The sequence below is a fragment of the Aedes albopictus genome, chromosome 3 (genome assembly GCF_035046485.1).
Source record: "Aedes albopictus strain Foshan chromosome 3, AalbF5, whole genome shotgun sequence".
NCBI lineage: Eukaryota > Metazoa > Arthropoda > Insecta > Diptera > Culicidae > Aedes > Aedes albopictus.
Window position 1 is genome coordinate 420,693,345 of NC_085138.1, and position 21,629 is coordinate 420,714,973.

The 21,629-nt window shown below is 39.8% G+C and overlaps 1 protein-coding gene and 1 long non-coding RNA gene across 3 annotated transcripts; one reads left to right on the plus strand and one right to left on the minus strand.

The window, feature by feature from the left end:
• Window positions 1-1,857: 1,857 nt before the first annotated feature.
• LOC115257541 (uncharacterized) lies at window positions 1,858-8,380 on the minus strand. 2 transcript variants are annotated; one of them, XR_009998686.1, is made up of 5 exons: window positions 5,239-6,907; window positions 5,060-5,180; window positions 3,636-4,996; window positions 2,280-3,546; window positions 1,858-2,221 (listed from the first exon to the last, which is right to left on the minus strand). It is a non-coding gene; the product is annotated as an uncharacterized LOC115257541 (long non-coding RNA). The 2 variants fall into 2 exon arrangements; XR_009998685.1 differs by having other exon boundaries at window positions 1,858-3,546; window positions 5,239-8,380.
• Window positions 8,381-8,512: 132 nt separating this feature from the next.
• On the plus strand, window positions 8,513-12,923 carry LOC109410618 (probable transaldolase). Its single transcript, XM_019684140.3, has 3 exons — window positions 8,513-8,836; window positions 11,821-11,944; window positions 12,019-12,923. The coding sequence occupies exons 1-3, from the start codon at window positions 8,734-8,736 to the stop codon at window positions 12,800-12,802; spliced, it is 1,011 nt and encodes a 336-aa protein (XP_019539685.2). The 5' UTR covers window positions 8,513-8,733; the 3' UTR covers window positions 12,803-12,923.
• Window positions 12,924-21,629: the final 8,706 nt, after the last annotated feature.

Below are 21,629 nucleotides of genomic sequence, written 5' to 3' on the forward strand. Positions count from 1 at the left end.
TTCCTGGAGGAATTGCTGGAGAAATCCTCGAAATATTGTCTGGAGGATTCCCTGGGAGAATCTTTGGACTATTGGAGAAATTCGTGAAGAAATCCCTGGAGGAATCTCTGAAGGAGTTTCTGGAGAAATCTCTGCAGCAATTCCTGGTGCAAAATATGAAGAAACACCTGGAGGGATCCTAGAAAAATTCCAGAAGGTATTCCTAGAGAAAATCCTGGAAGATTTTTTTTAAGGAATCTCTGACGAATTTCCTGGAGATATTCTTGGATTTCTGGAAGAACTCCTTGGGAAATATCTGAAGGGATTCCTGAAGGAGAACTCCTGGAAGAATCTCTACAAAAACCAAGAAGGAATGCCTGGAATAATACCCAGGGGAATTCCTTGTTGAATTCTTGGAGGAATCCCTAAAACAATTCCAGGAGGAATTACTGGAAGAATGTCAGGAAGAATTCCTAGAGGAATACCTGGAGGAAGTGCTGAAGTAATTCATGAAGGAAACCCTGGAGGAATTCTTGGAGGATATATCGAAAGAATGCCTGTAGTAATTCCTGCGGCAATCTCCAAGGAACTCCTGGAAAAATCTCTAGTGAAATTCCTGGAGCAATTTTTAGCGGAATTTCTGGAGAAATCGCCAGATGAATTCCAGGAGGAATTTTTAGAGGAATCCCTGCAGCAATTCCCAAAGGAATTCCTGAAAAACATCCGGGAGGAATTCCTGAAGAAATTTGTGTAAGTTTCTTAAGGAATTCGTGGAAAAATAATTCCTGAAGAAATCAAAGATAGAATTCTTGGAGAAACCCTGAAGGAATCTTTGGAAGAGTTCGTGGAGGAACTCCTTGAGGAATCCCTATAGTAGTTCCTGAAGAAATCCCCAAAGCAATTCCCGAAAAAAACCTCAGATTACTTCTGGAAGAATTCCTGAAGGAATTCTAAGAAGAGTTCCTAGTGGAATCTTTGGGGGAATTTTAAAAAAGTTCCTGAAGTTGTTCCTGAAAGAATCGCGGAATGATTTCCCGAGTGAATGGAGAAATTACTGGAGGAATTCCTGGAGAAATCCCCGGAAGATAATCTAGAGGAATGCCTATGGATTCCTGGAGGAATCTCTAGAGAAACCCCAGGAGGAATCTGAAGAAGAATCCTTGGCGAATTCCTAGAAGAATCTCAAGATGCTTCTAATGCCTTGAAGAGTTCCTGGATACATTCCAGTAGACATTTCCAGAGCAAACCCTGGCAGAATTCCTGGAGGAATCCCTGAAGCAGTTACTGAAAGAGTTTCTGGAGGAATCCAAGAAGGAATCCTTGAAGAAATCGCAAATGTAATTCTTGGACATATGCTGAAGGAATCCTAAAACGAACTCGAGTAGGAACTTCTTGAAGAATCCCTGTAGCAGTTCCTAAAGAAATCCCTGGAGAAATTCCTAAAGCAATATCAAGGGAATCCCTTAACATTTTTGTTTAAATTTTTAAAAGGTTTTCCTAGATTTACTTTTGGATAATATCTGGTAGAATTTACTGGTTTCCTGGAAGATATTCCTGCGGAACTATTTCGAATTATTCCAGATTGAACTATTGGAATCATCTCAATGATTAAGTTAGTGATTGTGACCTTTAGTTGAAAGCAAAAATGCGAGGCTTTTTTCAATTCATTTTCTTTATTTGGAATTCTTTGTAAATAGGTGGAGATATCTTCAACACAGTCGTTTCAACAACGGTTTCTCTTATATAGTTTCAATTTCGCATTAAACCTCACACCTGAACAAAAGTTTTGTAACAAGATGACTATCGTTTTGAGTAAATTACAATTACAATTAAGATCATGAACAGAAAATTTCATAAGCACGTTTTTCTTCAGTAAGGTGTAAAACGTCGCACACCTCAAAGCGGAGCTAAGGAGTATGTATTCCATGTCATTCCACGAACCAGAAATGGCACGTATCACTTCCGCACGCCCTCCGCCATCACCGCAAACTTCAGGTTCTGCTCGTTTCATGGGATGTTGGCCTCACTCAAATCGACACCGTTGGGCACATCATGAGCGGCCGCTGCATCCGGCATATTCTTCCCGAATATTGTTCACCAGGATCCACTATTGTCCACCGTGACAACGACGGATGCTTCCTATTTGACCCAACACTTTTACCGTTTTGAAGTGGCTAAAAACTCACAGCAAATATTTCGCCGTCCCAGGGGCTGGATATAACAAACGATGCGTTCTCTGGATCTGCAATTTTGGTTTCCATATGAATAAAATGTTCCGCAATTGCACAAAGTCGACCTACCTTGAATTCATTATTTTTTTGGTAACAATTTGGAGAAACGGTTCTATATGGCCGGCCATCCGCTTGGAGGAAAATGTGTCCTGAAGTCCGTTCCGAGGCATCAGCTTTCTCGCACAACCACCGTTTACGCTTGAAAAAAAAAACTCAAAACAAACACCCACCGTTGTTGCGAATAGGGCGAGCCACGAAGACAAATTGTAGCGTATAAATAATCAAGTAAACTGATCAAAACTATATAAAATGTTTGTTTAAAATTTAGAAATAGTTTTATTTTGATTTTTCTAATATGTAATTTTGTATTTCATAGAATAAAAATGGAAATACTTGAGATTGATAGAAAATATTATTGTTGATATTCACTGAGTACGCCCTAACCCGAGTGCCATCGTGAAACTCTACCAAGTTGACAGATCGGCGAATGAACATCGGGTTTGTTTTGGTTAATTCTTATTCTCACATCAAAAATGAAGCTCTCACCTCACTCGAGACGACAACCAGAATCGCGTGACAAGAGTCGTGTGACGACGAGGTGAGAATTGTCGTATCGTGTCACACGCCGCGCAGAATAAACGTGAAGATTTTTCACCTCTTGTTCGAGCTGCGTCACGTCACAAGTAGCATTTATTTCAAGTCAACATTGAATTTTATCGAGAACACTAATCGAATAACACAATCATAATAGGTACATACTAAAAATCAAATTCAACAATTTGCATCCGAAACTACCTTACAGCTAGCGCCACTACACGTCACTCGCTTCTCATCGGCGTATTTCTCAATAAATTCATCGAAATGTTGCCGGCTGACAAGTTTCGGTTTACGGACACCTCGAACCTCTGCGCCGACTAGAACATCTGGCTGGTTTTGTGCCACGCCCACAGCATCCGGCTAGCGAAAGCCTTCCCAAAATCCAGCTTCACGTTACTCCTTGACTCCCTTCGAACCGGTCTGCACAATTTGCACGACCCTTGTGAAATGTAGAACCGCTTTAGTTTCCGTCGAAAGGCTTCAAGTTGCTTCCGAGCACTTTGGCGCCGTTGTTCAGCTAGTGGATCGACACATTGCTGAAGAAGTCATATAGTTTCATCGTAAGTAAAATCTTGCACCGGACCGGGAACCGCGAATTCATTTTGATGGACCAGCGATCGTTTCATAGCTGACTAGCTGCAGAGGATGTTTCATTAGTCGAACGGCAGCCTGCAAATTTACAGACCACCCAGAATCGTAACGCGTGGACGATTTCATTCTGGATCCTGGTCGACCAATCCTGGATGCGGAAACATAAATTTTATGGAAAAATATGAAATTCGTTTGCATTTGGAAGAAACAAAGGTCTTGTCTGCTACGAAGGCTTACCTTGGTGGAAGTTTCCTCAACAATTTTCCCATATTGAACCGTCCGCGGCGATAGCAGCACCGTGAAGTTCTTAATTTGCGTCCAACCGGATTCCGGTTGCTCAAAAACACTTTTGCCCTGATCGGCCGTTACATCCACCGGCATGAAGAATCAGTTTTCACGCTGGCCTTGCCAACACAAAACCATCCATCGGCGAGAGAAGCGTTTTGTGGTCGAAGTTTCACTGACGCCACAGCGTTTCCGGAACCAGTCGTCGGTTCTCGAAAGGTTATCGACTAAATCTTTTAGTCTCTGGATCTGCCGGCAGCCAAATCTTTGATGGAATAGCGGAAAAACTGATCCTCTTCGGGGCCATCGGTGTTGCTGCTGCTGGGGCGGTAACGAAAAGACAAGCGAACAAAACAAACAAACATGTTGTTGACAAGTCGCTTGACAGTTCGCTCATTTCGCCCGTTCAAGGGGTTAACCAACGCAAGCATATTACAGAAAACAAGAGGGGCTTGCAAAAGGGTGAAAACGAAAGTGGTACCGAAAAAAACGATTACTGCTCCGTCTGTATCTTCGTCGGTGCCCGCATAACCATGAACCATACTAGTACTGTTTGCCATACTGTTCGAAATCATATATCATAGTACCCCAACAGTATAGTATAACATCTAAAGCAACAATAAACCAACAGTACCATGAATGTATTCAACAGTTTGACAGATGGTTCTCGGGCAAATTACAGTATGGGGAATAGGCGGTTAAGTTATGTTACAATAAAAAAACGCCAATTTTCTCGAACAAAATTTTTCGTTTACAGTTTGTCAAAAGGTCAATGTACTATCCATTTTTTGCCCAGTTCACTGTTCAGCTAACCGTTCTACAACAGTTAAACTGTAAAATCGAAATGAAAATTGGCAATGTATATGTAACTGTTGCTTTATTGTGCAATATGGTTCAAAGGTAGTATAATATACAGTTGTGATGCAGTTAAAATATAAAATAAAACTAGCGCAATATTCAAATAATTGAATTGTGTTTATTCAAGCACCATAAAATCGAATTCCCAAAATTATTTTACTCATCTTACCCCTAAGTAGGTGCCAGCCAAAATATGTAAAACATCGATACGAACAAATTGAAATTGTTCAAGCGGGTTTCCTTCTCGAGCTTCCCGTCCGGCAGGGTCGAGTCGATCTGGATCAGGTCCTTATGCATCCGGATTTCACTGTGTGAAACAGTAATGCTCGAGTCCATTAGGAGCAGCTGCACGGGAAGGACAGCTTTTACGGTAATTCGCTGCTGGAAGACATATACTACGGTAATGTAGCTGTGGAACTTTGAATTGACTCCCACGTCCGGCTTGTAAACAGGTCCTAAAACAGAAAGGAAATTTGTAAATGTTTGAAAAATGTCTAGTTTACGGGGGAAAAACTTACCAATTCCTCGCAAAATGCATTTCCGATACCGGTGAAGAACTAACACGGAAGACTTCACCCAGCAAGAATACAGACCAGATAGGATGGAAAATCGACTGATTGCAGACTGCTGTCGGATCCTCTGTAGGAGTTTGGAAGTGGTTATATCAATAAATGAACATAAAATTTCCATTACTTACAGGAGGAGTACCCTTTCGAGCAGCTGGATTTCCTGGTGAATCCTATGTAACAACCGATTTTCACGATTAATGCGGATCTTTGAAAGCAAATCCTGCTCCTCTTTTTCACTTTGTGAAAAACAAAACAAACAGCGTGCCGCATTTTTTCAATATAAATGACGCACACACAAACTAATGTGTGGAACTGTTTACCATATTGTTGCCTATGAGTAAAACATAGTAAAGTGTGCATGTGTTAGTTTGATGTTGAAATTCAAGCACCAACTGTTTGGCAGAATGTGGACTCATGTTTCTACTATTCCTTACAACATTATCTTTCAACAATGAGCAGACATCATACCATATTGTGACTTTTTGATATGGGTTATATAAACCGTGCTATACAATCCAACGCTTCAGGTTCCATACTGTTGGACGTAAAGGGGACTGTTTGTGGTAAACTGACTCTATGTGGTAGAAGATATTTACTGTTTGGACCTCAAGGCAAAATGTTATTTTCTATGCGGGATGGCCGTTACAAAGTTTTACACAAGGCAGAAAGCGAAGATAGACGTCTGTTCTCTGTGTCTAGATGTAGATGTCTGTTCAACTAAGCATGCTCTCATCAAGTTTTGGAGAATGATTCGTTTGCGTGATAGTAAGACAAAAATGAGAATCTGCCGAATCTAGATGTAGAAGCATCCGATTTATGTTCGTAATGAGGTCCACGTATGAAGAGAAATTTATTAACACCTATAGGTGACTTCGAATGACCCCCAATTGTAGAGGCGCTAAGTGAGATAAGGTGAAAATCGTTTGTTTACATCAAAAATTCAATTTTTCGTTTTCAAAATTAACTCATATTTTGCCTTGGTGGTTGCTATTTTCCATTGGTAATGACTTCTATTATCATCAATCTCGATGCCCACGGCGACAGACACCGGATTGACCAGCTAACAAAAAATCCGGAAGATTGCCCGCCGGAGGCATAGCAAGAGCTACTCAAAATAATCACATAAGTTGTTCGTAAGTACCTACCGGATCTAAGCGCATCTGAAAGAGAATTAGATTTTCTTTCCAAAAAGTGCTCGTTTGTTTCTCTACGATGCGGAATTCGATATGAAAAAGTGAAAAAAGTGCAGTTTGCCTATGCTGCGCAATGGCAAATTTTGGCGGAGCCCCTCTTTTCATAGGTTTCTCATTCCTGCCACCAGATGCGGAGGGATCGTTAGCTTCCGTTGGAGTTGCCTATGATGCCATCACGATTGCTCTTACTCCGTCACATTAAAGAGCCTGCAACAAAAGGAGATGTGGTAGATTAGAGGACTGTAGGCCGAGCAGTGACGGATGTGAGAGTGAAAAAATCTGTCACTAAGAATGGTTGCCACCCACCACACATAAAAAAGTGAATTTTTATCGTCAAATTTTACTCATTTTTTGCTCTAGAAGTTGCTATTTTCCATTTGCAATGGCTTCTAGTATCATTAATCTCGATGCCCACGGCGACAGACACCGGATTGGCCAGCTAACAAAAAATCCGGAAGATTGCCCGCCGGAGGCATAGCAACAGCTCCTCAAATTAATCACATAAGTTGTTCGTAAGTACCTACTGGATCTTAGCGCACCTGAAAGAGAATTAAATTTTCTTTCCAAAAAGTGCTCGTTTGTTTCTCTACGATGCGGAAATTTTGGCGGAGTCACGTTTTTCGTAGGGTTCTCATTTCTGCCACCAGATGCGGAGGGATCGTTAGCTTCCGTCAAGTAAAAAAAAAATCTAGGATAGGATACGACAACTAGTCAGCCCAAAAGAGACCAATTTGGTGACCAATAATCTTAGCAACGCGGAAAAACAAGACAGCAAGCTGTGAAATTAGACAGAGAAGTTGCAAGTGTCACATCCTATCCTAGAAAAAAATAAGCCTACACCCGACACCAGCTGTCACAGTAATCGCTGAAATTTTAATCCAAGACACGCACCAGCATTGCTTTGTGCCATCTGCCGACGCGCGCTACGAAACAAGTTTGTTTCATAATTCGAGCACTCCAATTTCAAAACAGAAGCATCGTCTGTCTCTTCACACCTCCTATCAGAGACCACCCCACTTACCACCCACCCACGACCATCGCACAACGCTAAAAACGATTCGAACAACCGATCAGCGTATGTATACGCATCAAATGTTGTTTGCGTGTGCGGCATCCATGCGTACAAAGTGTTTGTTGAGCGTTCGCTTATACATATTCACGTACCTTGTTTTTTTGCGCTTATCAGTTACAAATTCATTATATGAACTAACACAAGTTCATAAGTAATACCTACTGTTTTTACAGGTTTCTACTACAAAAAGTAGTATAGTAGTAGGAATGTATAGCTGGCTTCTGAAGATTTATTTTCCATGAGACGCTTTTTTTTACAATAGCTGTTCGAAAGTTAACTATTTTTCTAAGTTTAGGATTATACTATATTTGAGCTGTACTGTTTGCTGGATGGCAAATGCCGATGCAGAGGTGATGTTAGGCCGGAACAAATCCCATTTTCTTCTTTTGTCACAATACTCGTTGGCTCGCTAAGGGGGAGGACAATAAATAATAAATGTATTTGATGATGAAATACCCAAACAATTCGGCAAAATCTATAAACTCATCGGATTTGTTAAGAAATTTTCTGTGCAACTCTAATTTCAACTTAAAATTTTAAAATTTCTTGAATAATTTATTGGTGTCCCCCCTCAAAATGTTGAATTTCGTCCAAAATTTTCCGAGGGGGCGGTGACATAAGAGAAAATCGAAATTTGTGTCAGCCTTATAGTGTATGGCGTATCAACAATCGCATACAATCATGAACCGGCGATGATCAAATATATATATGTCCTCATCCCGCGAACGACCCTCCCTTCTCCTCATTCGTAAGGGAGATCGGGGTAACACGCGCCTTTTAACGTTTTTGGCCATGAAACATATAAAAACTTTAATTCTAGTAGTTCACATCGAATCGAAGTTCAATGTTTTATTTTAATTGATAAAACAGTAAATCAAATAAAGTTGTTAAAATGAAGAAGGTATAACAATGCATTTTACGAGTGATCTAAAAGTTTGTTTCATTTTTAGCTTCGAATATCCAAAAAGTATTTACGCATTCGTACAATGTAAATTGATATTTTTTTTTAATTTTAATATTTTTTGGCATGACTAGAGCTTTAAGCTTTAGTGATTGATATCGGCGAGAGCTTATGCCTCAACGGCGCGTATTAAGCCGATTCCCCTCAGTGTTATAGCTCCCTGTAATGCAGCACCACTTGTATAACTCGCTCTCACTACGACGTTGCACAGCAATCGGTTCGGTCGCCAAAAAATCCACGCTTCACTGCATTTCCTCGCGCGATTTGAAAAAAAAAAACGCGAACGAGATATCCTTGTCTCGTTAGGTACTTATCTGTACACTGTATATTTACTCGGATTTTATAGTTGAACGCGCGCGAGAGCCCCTACGGAAGGCGCCAAGTTCCTCATTCGATCATGAGCAGTAGTGAACCGCAGGTCAAGAAATCCAAAATGGTCTCGAGTCTGGAACAGCTGAAGCAATTGACCACCATCGTGGCCGATACGGGCGATTTCGAAGGTATGTAATGTTACTGTTTTTACTAGTGCGCTGTGCTCATCCATCATATCCGAATTTGCTGGTAAAGTGCCGCAATTATACCGTCATGGAATTACGTCAAAGTAAGCGATGCTGTTTCAATTTCGTGAAGGTGACCGACCGACCTGATATGGTCGCCCATCACCGCACAGTAGGCTATAGTAATGGTGTAGTACACAGTCGGTTGTTCCAAACGCTTTTTTTCGCTGGCCTCCTGCGTTAATGTTAACTTTCGAATAACCTGGAATGAGAAAGGCTCCCCATCACCCCGAAGGGAAACTAATACAGATAACGTGTGAATCAGCTAACTTTGAATTGTCATCGCGCTCGAGGAGGCTTCGATGCAAAGAAAGTGGAGTGTTTGTGCGGCTTTAGGGTCTAGTCAGAGATTGTAGTTCCCCTGCTATCTACCTACCCAGCACAATAACTTCACCTCACGGTGGCGATGTCAAGTTCAAGGTATCAATACGCTTGCTGGAGCAACATCAGCATCAATCGTTATGCACGTGAACTCGCCTGATGCCAGTTGACCTACTTTCTGAGTCAGGGTTGAAATAGTTTTATATATTTCAATATACACTATCGTTACATACTAGTCACAGCCAACCAACTAAAACAGTAGAATTGACTAAAACGCATTTCATGATTTGTATAAGGTCACGCCTACATCTCATTGAGATGATCTCAATCTATTTTGCCTAGTAAGCTTCATTAATCGATCAGTATCGATAAAACGAAACGCAATTCACGTGTTCTGCTGACAGCGGAACAAAAGTGAAGGGATTTGAACCGACTATAAACTTGGAAAGGCGAAGTAGGCATCGACCTAAAATCAGTGCGCAACATGAATCACAGCTAGCCTGAAAATGTATAGCCTGCTCTAGCTCAGTGCTTCGTCTTAAATAATGGGTAACTAGATGTAGCGCAACTTGGCGCTATATTCCGCCAATCACATAGGTACGTGGGCAACAGTGACATGCGTTTGAGATTATAGTGGGTCAAAGGCTTCGGCGCTCAATGTTCTGTTGATAGATCGAACGCTTTGATTTTCTTTATATACAGGGTGAACCAAAAGTAGTGTCACAGATCTTTTCACATTATTAATATTTAGTGTACACTGCGCATTGCATGGAATTTTACAGTAAGTGATTGCAATGACGCCGCTGATGCTTCTTCTGACTCACCCTGTACATATTCAAAAACGATGGGAGGACCACGACTGAGGCTGAACCTCACGTAAACTTGACTTTGCTTGTTATCATTTGATGCGTGATTATTGGTTGTATCCGATGCATTAGTTAGATTAGTAGACAATCGATAGGGGTCTGCAAACGATGATACCTGAAGCCGCCGACCTCCTCTTTATTCCCTGCTGAATATTGTTTTTGCTATTTTTTCTTCGAAGCTGGTTACGCAATCCGTAGAAGGTTATATCTGCAGCTGCGTCATTGTCACATGTCACAAGAGTTCCAAGATAAACAAATTCTTCAGCAACTTTAAACGCATCCCCATCCATCACTACCTTAGCACTAACACCACTAGGCCTGTCTCTGTCTCTACCCGCTATCATGTACTTCGTCTTGGTAGAGTTAATCGCCAAAGCCTATCCTCGCTGTCTCTCTCTTCAAAGGAGCAGAAGCTTCCTCCGCTGCTCTACGATCGATGTCAATGAGATCAATATCGTCCGCAAAGCCAAGGAGCATGCGTGACCGTGTGATAGAGCCATTCATCTGCACGCTTGACCTCCTAATCGCTCCTTCGAGTGCAATGTTGAACAATAAATTTGAAAGAGCATCCCCCTGCTTCAATCCATCCAAGGTCACAAACGACGTAGATACTTCGTCCGCGATCCGAATACTTGATTTTGATCCATCCAGCGTTGCGCGTATCAGCCTAATTAGTTTCGCCGGAAAACCATGTTTTGTATTCGCCGTCTCAGTTTATTGAACAGGACACGCGACAGTATCTTATATGCCGAATTTAAAAGAGTAATCCCTCTGTAATTGGCACACTCTAGGCTGTGCCCTTTCTTGTAGATTGGAATTGGACATATCAAGTCATCCAACCAGCTGGTAGGCAATTCTTCATCCTCCCAAATCTCTACAATAATCTGGTGGTTGGATTGATGTAGCTGCTCGCTTCCGTGCTTAAGAAGTTTAAGTGGGATTGGTTGATTGGCCGTCATCCATTATGGTAATCCTGTTCTTGGATGCTTCTTCACTGCTACCATTCAACTAATCTTTGAAGTATTCCTTTCACCTGGCTGCTATAATTGTTTTGGCTGTCAGCAAATTCCCTTCGCGGTCATAGCACATGGCGGGCACTGGCGCAGTCTTATGCTGCACACCATTGACAGTTGCATAAATCTTTGCATGTCATTCCTGTCCATACTTTCCTGCGCTTCAGCAATCACACTCGTGCTGCCGTTTTTTTTTACTGCGGTGAATTCGTTTCCCTGCTGCCTTTTCCACCCTGTACCGCTCCCTGTAGAGCCGGATACCGGCCACTAGCATTCGACTTCTGGCGGCATTCTCTTCGTTCGTTATTCGTTGACACTCCTCGTCTAACCAACCATTACGTTGCTCGCTGAGGGGTACCTATCACCTTTTGCGCTGTTGTTGTCATTGCTTCATGGACATCTCCAGATCAGTTGGTCTCTCCTATCCTCTCATTCAGCTTCTGATGGTACTGGTGTAGCATTTTGGACGCTCTCCTTATCGACTCACCGTCTTGCAGTCCAAAGTATTTAACTTCGGGGATTGGATAAGGAATTTTCTTTGAGTGTAGCCGTCTTTCCAATGGATCAAAGGTGATCCAACCCTAAATTAATATGTTTCATTTCTATCGATAATGTAATAAAATAAACTAGGCATCTTATGTTCTAGTGGTTTATTTAGAAACCATCTTGTATATACTTTTTACTTTTTTGTATAAGTTTAATACAATATGTTCTCTTTAATTTCTAGCAATGAAAGTCTACAAGCCCACGGATGCCACGACGAATCCATCGTTGATCCTGTCCGCTGCCGGTATGGAGCAATATCAGCATCTGATCGACAAAGCCGTCAAGTACGGCCTGAAGCATGGATCGTAAGTTACATAGCGATTTGCCAACTAGTCTCAACAACGGTGAAGTATAACATACTATTTTTGTTCCTTTCTAGCACTGAAGACGAACAGGTCTCGGAAGCGGCCGATATGCTGTTCGTGCTGTTCGGGTGCGAAATCCTGAAGCTGGTGCCGGGACGTGTGTCGACCGAAGTGGACGCCCGGATATCGTTCAACAAGGAAGCCTCGGTGGCCAAGGCCCTGAAGCTGATTCAACTGTACGAGGAACAGGGCATCAAGCGGGATCGCGTTCTCATCAAGTTGGCCTCCACCTGGGAGGGTATCCAGGCGGCACGTGTCCTGGAACAGGAACACGGAATCCACTGCAATCTCACGCTGCTGTTCTCGTTTGCTCAGGCCGTGGCCTGTGCGGAAGCTGGAGTGACGCTCATCTCTCCCTTCGTTGGGCGCATTCTGGACTGGTACGTGGCCAACACCGATAAGAAATCGTTCGAACCGGAACAGGACCCAGGTGTGGTTTCGGTTACCAAGATCTACAACTATTACAAAAAGTTCGGATACAAAACCGTAGTTATGGGGGCGTCCTTCCGTAATACCGGAGAGATTCGCGCTTTGGCTGGTTGTGATCTGTTGACCATCAGTCCAAAACTGCTCGGAGATCTGGAGAAGAGCGAGGAACCTATTAAGCGCTATCTGGACCCCGAGGTGGCTAAGGGTAGCGACCTGGAGAAGATCACAATGGACGAGGCCACGTTCCGTTGGATGCTCAATGAGGATCAAATGTCCACAGACAAGCTGTCGGACGGTATCCGAAAGTTTGCAGCCGATGGTCGCAAGCTGGAATCGATGCTTCGTGGATTGGTTCAACAGGCTGCTTAAGGACAAGGTGGAGTTTTTATCTAGAAGATTGATTGAGCATTTATAAAATTCCTAACATTGGCAGACTTAAATTCCATTCCTGTTTTTTCAATAAAATTGATGTACCTTCTTTTTTAAACAAGACCTAGTTGTTTCGTCCGAATTAATCATATACATATTTTTAAGCTTGGGCTTGATCGACCATCCGCAGTTGCTACTTCAATATGGCCCAATCAACTACATTTACACAAGGAACATATGAGATAACAGCTTGGGGCTTTCTAGGGACTAACAGGCATCGACAATGTATAAGGCCACAGGTACACGGGGTCAAATATTTGACAAGGAATGAACTAAAGAGTAAACATCTGTTTGGCGCTAATGCAAATTCGATCGAGTCAAACCAGATGTTTGAGCACCGGTGATCAAATGTATTTGACCCTTCGTACTAGCATCTTAAGTGTTGGTGATCCTATATATTTTTATGTGTGAATGGCGCCTGTCACCAGGGATGCGAACACTCACTTGCAAGGAGTTACACTCACTTGATCTTTTCTCAGCTTTTTTATTCTTTACGAATCTGTAGAGCCTTTTAACCACTGCGTCCATTATTTAGAAATATTGTGGTATGATCCATATTTAATGTAGGGGAAATGAGGGTAAAATGAACACCCTAAGCGTTTGGCATCGTTTTCAATAGAAAATATGTTAAAATCTTTTTTTTTTACCATGTAATATCGTAGATGGGATTATGTTCTAAACATTCTAGAAGAAAAAAATATATTCAAAACTACAGTTTTCTTTATTTTTTTTTCGATTGCAAAAACTGCAAGAAAACCGAGTATCAAAAAACAATGAGGGTAAAATGAACAATCGATGGGGGTAAAATGAACACATATTTAAAAGTTGATTTAAACGTGTAATTTCGATATATTCGACTACATGTCAGTAAATTTGGTGTAAATTGTATGTGCTACGATTTTAAAACTTCTTATATAAAGTTTGCAAAGTACTGAGACTATTATTAAAAAAAATACTAAGACTTGGAGATTTTCTATTAACTATCTTATTTTGTTAAAGTAAAGTATGTTTTCTTAACTTTTTACTCTAGTTATATAACGATATGCGTTAGAGATTTTAGTATACCGAGTTTGACCAAAATAATGTAAAAATTATATAAAGTTTGAACCAACTGTTCATTTTACCCCCAAGCTCTGTTTGTTTTAAAGTTACTTCTAAAACTTTATTAAAAACAAAACCAATTTTTTTTCTCCACTAAATATTTTTGTTTAGGAGTAAATTATTGGAAAATGGTATCACACTTGTAGAAATTTGCGAAAAATGGACGAATTAACCTTAATTGCGATTGGCTCAGTTTTACATCAGACAATATTGTTTGCATGATTTTCGATATTTTTGTCATTTTAAAGTGGTTTAGTTAATTTTTAAGTCCAATATCAGCAGAAGTACAATGATTTATGTTGTTTAATAGAACCCAATTGTTAAAAATACCCTAAATGCTGTAAAACACCACCCTGTTCATTTTACCCCCCCCCCTGTTCATTTTACCCACAATTCCCCTAGTGCTAATCGATGATCCTGTCACAATTGAGCTGTGATGGACATTGATTAATAAAGCACTTGATCCCAAATAGACACAACTCGTTTTATAAAGTTTATTACCTACCCTGTTTCTAGGATTAGGGTGGGGCGGGGCAAGATGGGTCAGTGCCATTTGCGGGCGCATTACTCATGTTTTGATAATGTTAATAATTTTGTTAGATGACCAGCATGAATATACTAAAGTTTGGGGCATTGATTGAAAAATTATTCACTCTCATTGAAAATGAAAAATAAAATGGTTTTTAGCATTTTTTCTTATGCGATACATTCCATATAATCTCCATATAAACGGCCGCGAGGCAAGATGGGTCACCTTCAATTTTGAACGTATTTTTGGAGCATTCAAAAGTTATTTATTTTTTTTTACAAGACTATCTCATAAATGACTTCAATCAAGCGGAATGAACGCTCAAAATTATAACATAAAATTATGATATTTTTTTAGTGAAAACATCGATTTTCAAGTCGCCTTAGGACCACTCAAATCGTAAAGTTTTTTATATTCCAAATAAATTTATAAAATGTTTACTAGTAGCTCTTGTTTACTCAATATGGATATGGAGCATATATGAATGCGGAAAAAATCTTATATTTTGACGTTTTTCGTTGAGAAAATGTGAATTACTTAAAAGGTGACCCATCTTGCCCTGCCATTTTTTCACGGCGTAAAATCGATCATTTTTTAAAACTGCTTGTTTAACATCTTATTTTGTATTTAATAAACTTTTTATCGGCTTTTAGCCTTTTAGCATAGCTAACTAGTGTATCAAAGAGTAGCGGACGAATACAAACCAATACGATTTGTATTTACAAAGTTAAGGTGATCCATCCTTAGGTGACCCATCTTGCCCCACCCCACCCTACATTAGCAAACTTCCAAGGGCTCTAAGAACCCTTTGGAACCCTTTTCCAAATATTGACAACTTTTGATTGGACACAGCTGCAGAGTAATAATGTTCAGCGGTTTCATTTTTATCTTGCCAAAAACGATACTCAGACGATTTGATTTTGTTGGAGATCACAGTAACCGGCATTATATTGTAGGAAGTTAGCCACACTCTGACATCTCTAACATTTTCTCACTTTATACTCATTCAACATTTTACTCTCGACCAAGAAGAAAGTCCAAATAAACATTTAGCTTGTTAATCCCTGAAGTTTTCATCAGGTTTCAAGAGGTTATGGACCACGCACGAAAGGAAGTATTCTACGGGATTTCCCAATTCACTGGCACCGGCTATGAAAATTGGAAGTTCCGGGTTGAGAAGTACCTGAAGTCCGTTGGCTTGTTGGAAGTCCTCAAAAAGAAAGCCCCAGCAATAGAAGCCGAATTGACGAAGTTCAACGAACAGGACTGCAAGGCAGTGATCTCATCATTTCGTTTATCCACGATTATATGCTGGACCTGATCCGGGAGAAGAGGAGTACCCTAGAAAATGTTTATGCAAGGAAGTCTGTATCGTCTCAAACGCTGGTTCGAAACGCAACTTGCGAAGTTGAAGATGGCGGAAGGAACATCCGTCAAAGAACATTCGAAGACCTTTGATGAACTAATCCGTCAACTGAAGTCCGCGGGAGCAAAGTTAGAAGAATGTGGTCTCTCAATTGTTCGTAACCCTTCCTGACACGTACGACTCCCTGTTAACCGCTTTGGAGAATTTAGAAGAAGTTCGGAAACGACTTCTGACCGAAGAATTGAAGAAAAGCGACCGGATGATCGACACGTGGAATGAGAAGCCTGCAGCGTTTCTCGGAAGCAGAATTGTTACGTCCGGGGGGGCTATGCGATTGGTGGCCGAATAATTACTCAAAACGCGGACATAAACACGAGTAAAATATACATTTATTGACGATCACACTATTTACAACAAACGTAATAAAAGCTCAATCGAGCGATGGGCGCGCGAGAGCAGCATCTTGCGGCGGCTGCTGCTGATGGCGTTCTGTCGTCGTCTCGATCGACGACTCTGGTGGGGTGCAAAGATGAATGTGCAAAAACGGCATCATTATACTATCGGCAGATAGAAATGAGCCGACTGTCGAACAATAGGCGCCTTTTGCAGATAGGCACCTACCATTCCATCTGTGCACAACAAGATTCGAAGCCCCCTTTTAAGGAGAACCCTGTGGCATTTGACAAGCAGGAGATTCGGAAGTTCAGATGTAACCGTTGTCATCAAAAGGGACACATGGCCAAGAATTGTTGGGTCAATATTCAAGCTGAAACCAACGTAGCTAGTGGAAGGCCGCAGCATTCATGTCGGGTAGGATGCAAACTTCTGGAGAACCTCGGAGAAGCACGTCTTCAAGCTCGACTCCGGCGCTAGTGACCATATGACCAATGAGGAGAATTGCTTCAAGAAGCTGGTCAAGCTGAATCAACCGATCAACATGAATGTTGCAAAAAACAATGAATCTGTCGAACCCTGGTACCCTAATTTCGTGCGGGTCTAAATTTCGCTCACTGATAATATTTAGAGATCATAATTATAGAAATAATTGTTGAATTTTCCAAATCTCACTTTAGATGTTATAGCTAAATTGAAATTTGGACAATTGCACAATTAATTTTATGATTATGTTCAGTAAACATTAGCAGTAAGCGAAATTTGGACCGGCGCGACATTAGGGCACCCCACGGTGGTAGTGTCTAAAAAGGGTTTATATGTACCTAATCTGCGAGTAAATCTGATTTCGGTCAAGAAGTTAGCTAGCGCGGACATTATAAGATAACCTTATAAGGTAACGTTTGGGAAATCATCTGCGACGATGGAACTGGATGGAGAAGTAATCGGAGTATGCTCACTGCGGGGCGACTTCTACGAACTGGATGTCGAATATTTGCGAATCTGAAGAATCAGATGAAGTTTCAATTGACCCAGGATTCGAACAAGAGGGAGAAGATCAAGATAATATTGTCGAACACCTTGAAGAAACTGATCCGAAGCAAACAGCCAAGCACGAAAGCTTGGAGTCAATCAACCCGGCAGTGTTGATACTCACACTGCCCATGATCGCATAACTGTCCCATATGAATAGGAAACTCAGCAAATATGGGACTGATATGCTATCATAGGCAGCACAAGTGATACTCACTTGTTTCTATCTCAGTCTAGAAGCATGCTATCAAAAAATGATGTTTGAAGGGTTTTTAGATTGTAGTTTAATCTAAAAGTTTGCCGAATAAAGTAAAGGTCGCAGACGCATACCAAAATCGTAAGAGAGCTGTGAGCACAAGGTGAGTAAATTACACGAATTTTACTCACCTCGTCCTCACAGCTCTATCACAACTTTGGTATGCGTCTGCAATCTTTACTTTATTCGGCAAACTTACAGATTTTATTTCAAACATCATTTTTGATAGCATGCTTCTGGACTGAGATAGAAGCAAGTGAGTATCACTATTGCAAGTGAGTATCACTCTTGCAGGTGAGTATTCCCAACACTGCCTGGACGTAAACTTGGCCCACCAGAATCCCAAACAAAGCCGCTTGGTTAAACCACATTGAAAGAAACATCATATATGACTATAGTTGGTCTTCATAATTCGGCACCAACATTTCAAAAGGGCGTAGCTGCATTTACAACCAATGCCTTCTTCAGCTTTGTGGAGCGTATCCCATCCCTCTCGAGCAATCCACTAGCACAAATAGAAAGATAAAATCCTCCTCTTTCGATTAATGGATGTAAATTGCGTGAGATGAATGAAATACGACCCACAGCTCTGTGAGAAGGCATTGGTCGCAAAAGCAGTTACGCCCTTTTGAAATGTTGGTGCCGAATTATACAATACTCTACTGTTTTAATATCTGAGTTTAAATTGAACATATTGAGAAAGGCATCTAATGCAATCGACGGTGTGCTTTTCATTGGCCCAGTAAATGGTATAACATGCAAGTCTTTGAAGCTTGCCTAGCCTCTTTTGAGCGTTACCTCGATTGTTTTAGACCACCATACAAGTGAAGCAGATGTAACTTTTGGCAGGACTATGTATTGCTGCGCAGATCCAGTTTGTCATGTTTGGCCGCTTTCCCCAGGTTTTCCCCAAGGCTTCATTGTAGACCCAAAGGGCATTTGTACCCTTAGTTATTACCTTGTTTAGATGAGAATTCGATTCTATAACATTCCCCAGAAAACCATTCCCCAGAATACCAATCCCCAGAATTCCATTCCCCAGAAAATCATTTCCCAGAATGTACCATTCCCCAGAATGTACCATTTCCCAGAAATCCGTTCCCCAGAAATCCATTCCCCAGAATGCACCATTCCCCAGAAATTCATTTCCCAGAATGTACCATTCCCCAGAAAAGCTTAATATACTCTGCTCAAAAGTTTAATTCGATACACAAACAGTACAATGTTGATCATAATGATATGTTATAGGCAAGGATTTTAACATTATAGTGTTTATTACGCGCAAATAATCTATTTCTTATACAGTATATGTAACAAATTAAGCTAAAAACTGTATACATACATACATATCCATAAAAATATTCTACAATGGTTCAAACGTTTAATTGCCATTGTACACAGTTGCATGTTGATCTTTAAACCTATCTTGAAAGTTCAAACTGTCATCATTCCAGTTGAGGCGTATAAAATGTTTTGTTTTTGACAAATTTGTGAAAATTGTGCAGCACTTGTTTCACGATGAATAACGTTTTAAAAGTGATGTGCAAAATTTACAGAGAAAACGCATTTTCTTCTGATGTTGTTCAGTGTACAAGATGCTAATGGACCAGTTTATGGTCGGTTTATATTAAAAAGATGTTTCTGTCGAAAACATTGAGTGAGTAACTGACTCAACTGACCACGTTTTTCTACGCAAATGGTTGGAGCACGGGGGTGCTATGGAGATCTGATTTTGTTGCCGCTTATAATGCGCAACCAGAGCTCACGAATACCAACATTCACTCAATACAGAAGCGGGAGAAAATAAGGAAAAACGCACTTTGGCGAACAATGTTTGCAAAAAGAGGTGTTGTGTGTCTTTTCACAAACAATTCCCACTCTCCGTAGGAACTTTACCTAAACATTGACACTCTCAAATTGAAAACTATCAAATATGCCGCTTTTTCATGATCAACACTTTTATGAGATCTAATGTGATACAAGCGTTTTGCACCAATATCCCTCGTAAAAAGGTAAACATTCAAATTTCACGACTGTGTTGGTGAATAGTTTGACTGGAGCATAAATTTATGCTCCACGTAAGGAGGCACAATCCAACCTGTCAAACTCCATAGTGAAAAAATAGGTTGCCATCCCCGTGGGTTGGAGGGATCCATCCCAATGGCTGTTCCTAATTATTCGCTTCAAAGGCTCATGCGGTATGAGAAGGGCTTTTATCATTATTCCAATACTATGAAATAGAAAAAGTGAACATATATGCAGTTTTAATGCCAACAATTCTAAATATGTTTAATGAAGTAGGAAAAAAAGTATCATTGTTTTCCTTTTGGCATTAAAAAACCCAACAATGTTCCTTCTTTTTCAACAATATTTTTCTTAGAATTAAGGCAATTAGTAAATTTTTTGAAATTATAGCTGCTTACATTTTCAACATAGATTCTCCCTTCTTTTCTACATAGGCTGTTCTTTCGAATTGCACTTTTCATTATTTGCATTATTACAACAACCGGTGTTAAATTGCTGTTACATTTATTATATATATATATATATATATATATATATATATATATATATATATATATATATATATATATATATATATATATATATATATATATATATATATATATATATATATATATATATATATATATATATATATATATATATATATATATATATATATATATATATATATATATATATTTTCAAATTTCTAAATACGTGTGCTTGCGGTCCCGATAATTACCTAAAAATTGTAACTCGAAAGAACAGCCTATGTAGAAAAGAAGGGAAAATCTATGTTGAAAAAGTAAGCAGTTGTGATGCCGATAATTTCCTGAAAAGTGCGATTCGAAACAACAGCCTATGCAGCAAAGGAAAATTCTATGTTGAAAATGAAAGCAGTTATAATTTCAATAATTGTGTATTGTTAAAAAGCTTGTTTAAAAAAAGGATCAGTGTTGGGTTTTTGAATGCAGAGGGAAAACAATGTCACAACAGACAAACAGACGTGACTGAATTTGGCCAACCATCAACTAGGTGGCAGTAGTGTCAAACTCGAACAAAAACGATGCGAGCGCCGCGGATTGGCAGTTGGTCAACTCTCAAATTTTCAAATAAAAAGTTAAATCGATGTACGATGGCAATTATCAGAGTGTTAGGTTTCATGGTTTCATTCTTCGTTAAAAACAAATGTTTGAGTCGTTATAAGAATTGTTGGCATTACAACTGCTTATATGTTCATCAACAATTTTCCCTTCTTTTGCATAGGCTGTTCTTTCGAGTTGCACTTTTCAGGAAATTATCGGCATTGCAACTGCTTACTTTTATAACATAGATTCTCCCTTCTTTTTTGCAGTTTTAATGCCAACAATTCTAAATATGTTTAATGAAGTAGGAAAAAAAAGTATCATTGTTTTCCTTTTGGCATTAAAAATCCCAACAATGTTCCTTCTTTTTCAACATTATTTTTCTTATAATTAAGGCAATTAGTAAATTTTTTGAAATTATAGCTGCTTACATTTTCAACATAGATTCTCCTTTCTTTTCTACATAGGCTGTTCTTTCGAATTGCACTTTTCATTATTTGCATTATTACAACAACCGGTGTTAAATTGCTGTTACATTTATTATATATATATATATATATTTTCAAATTTCTAAATACGTGTGCTTGCGGTCCCGATAATTACCTAAAAATTGTAACTCGAAAGAACAGCCTATGTAGAAAAGAAGGGAAAATCTATGTTGAAAAAGTAAGCAGTTGTGAAGCATAGGCTGTTCTTTCGAATTGCACTTTCCGGAAAATTATGGGCATTACAGCCTCCACCGGTGTTAAAATTGCTAAAATATTTATTTAATATTTTTTTCAAATTTCTAAACACCTGTGCTTGTGGTGCCGATAATTTCCTGAATAGTGTAACTCGAAAGAACAGCCTATGCAGGAAAGAAGGAAAAAACTACGTAGAAAATGTAAGAAGTTTTAATGCCGTTAATTTACTGAAAAGTGCAATTCGAAATAACAGCCTATGCAGAAAAGAAGTAAAAATGTATGTTGAAAAAGTAAGCAGTTGCGATGCCAATAATT

Excerpts from the sequence above, each read along its gene's own strand:
- LOC109410618 (XM_019684140.3), top strand. The coding sequence starts at position 8,734 with ATGAGCAGTAGTGAACCGCAGGTCAAGAAATCCAAAATGGTCTCGAGT. Across the intron at positions 8,837-11,820 it reads CGATACGGGCGATTTCGAAG|CAATGAAAGTCTACAAGCCC; the intron begins GTATGTAATGTT and ends TTTAATTTCTAG. Across the intron at positions 11,945-12,018 it reads TACGGCCTGAAGCATGGATC|CACTGAAGACGAACAGGTCT; the intron begins GTAAGTTACATA and ends GTTCCTTTCTAG.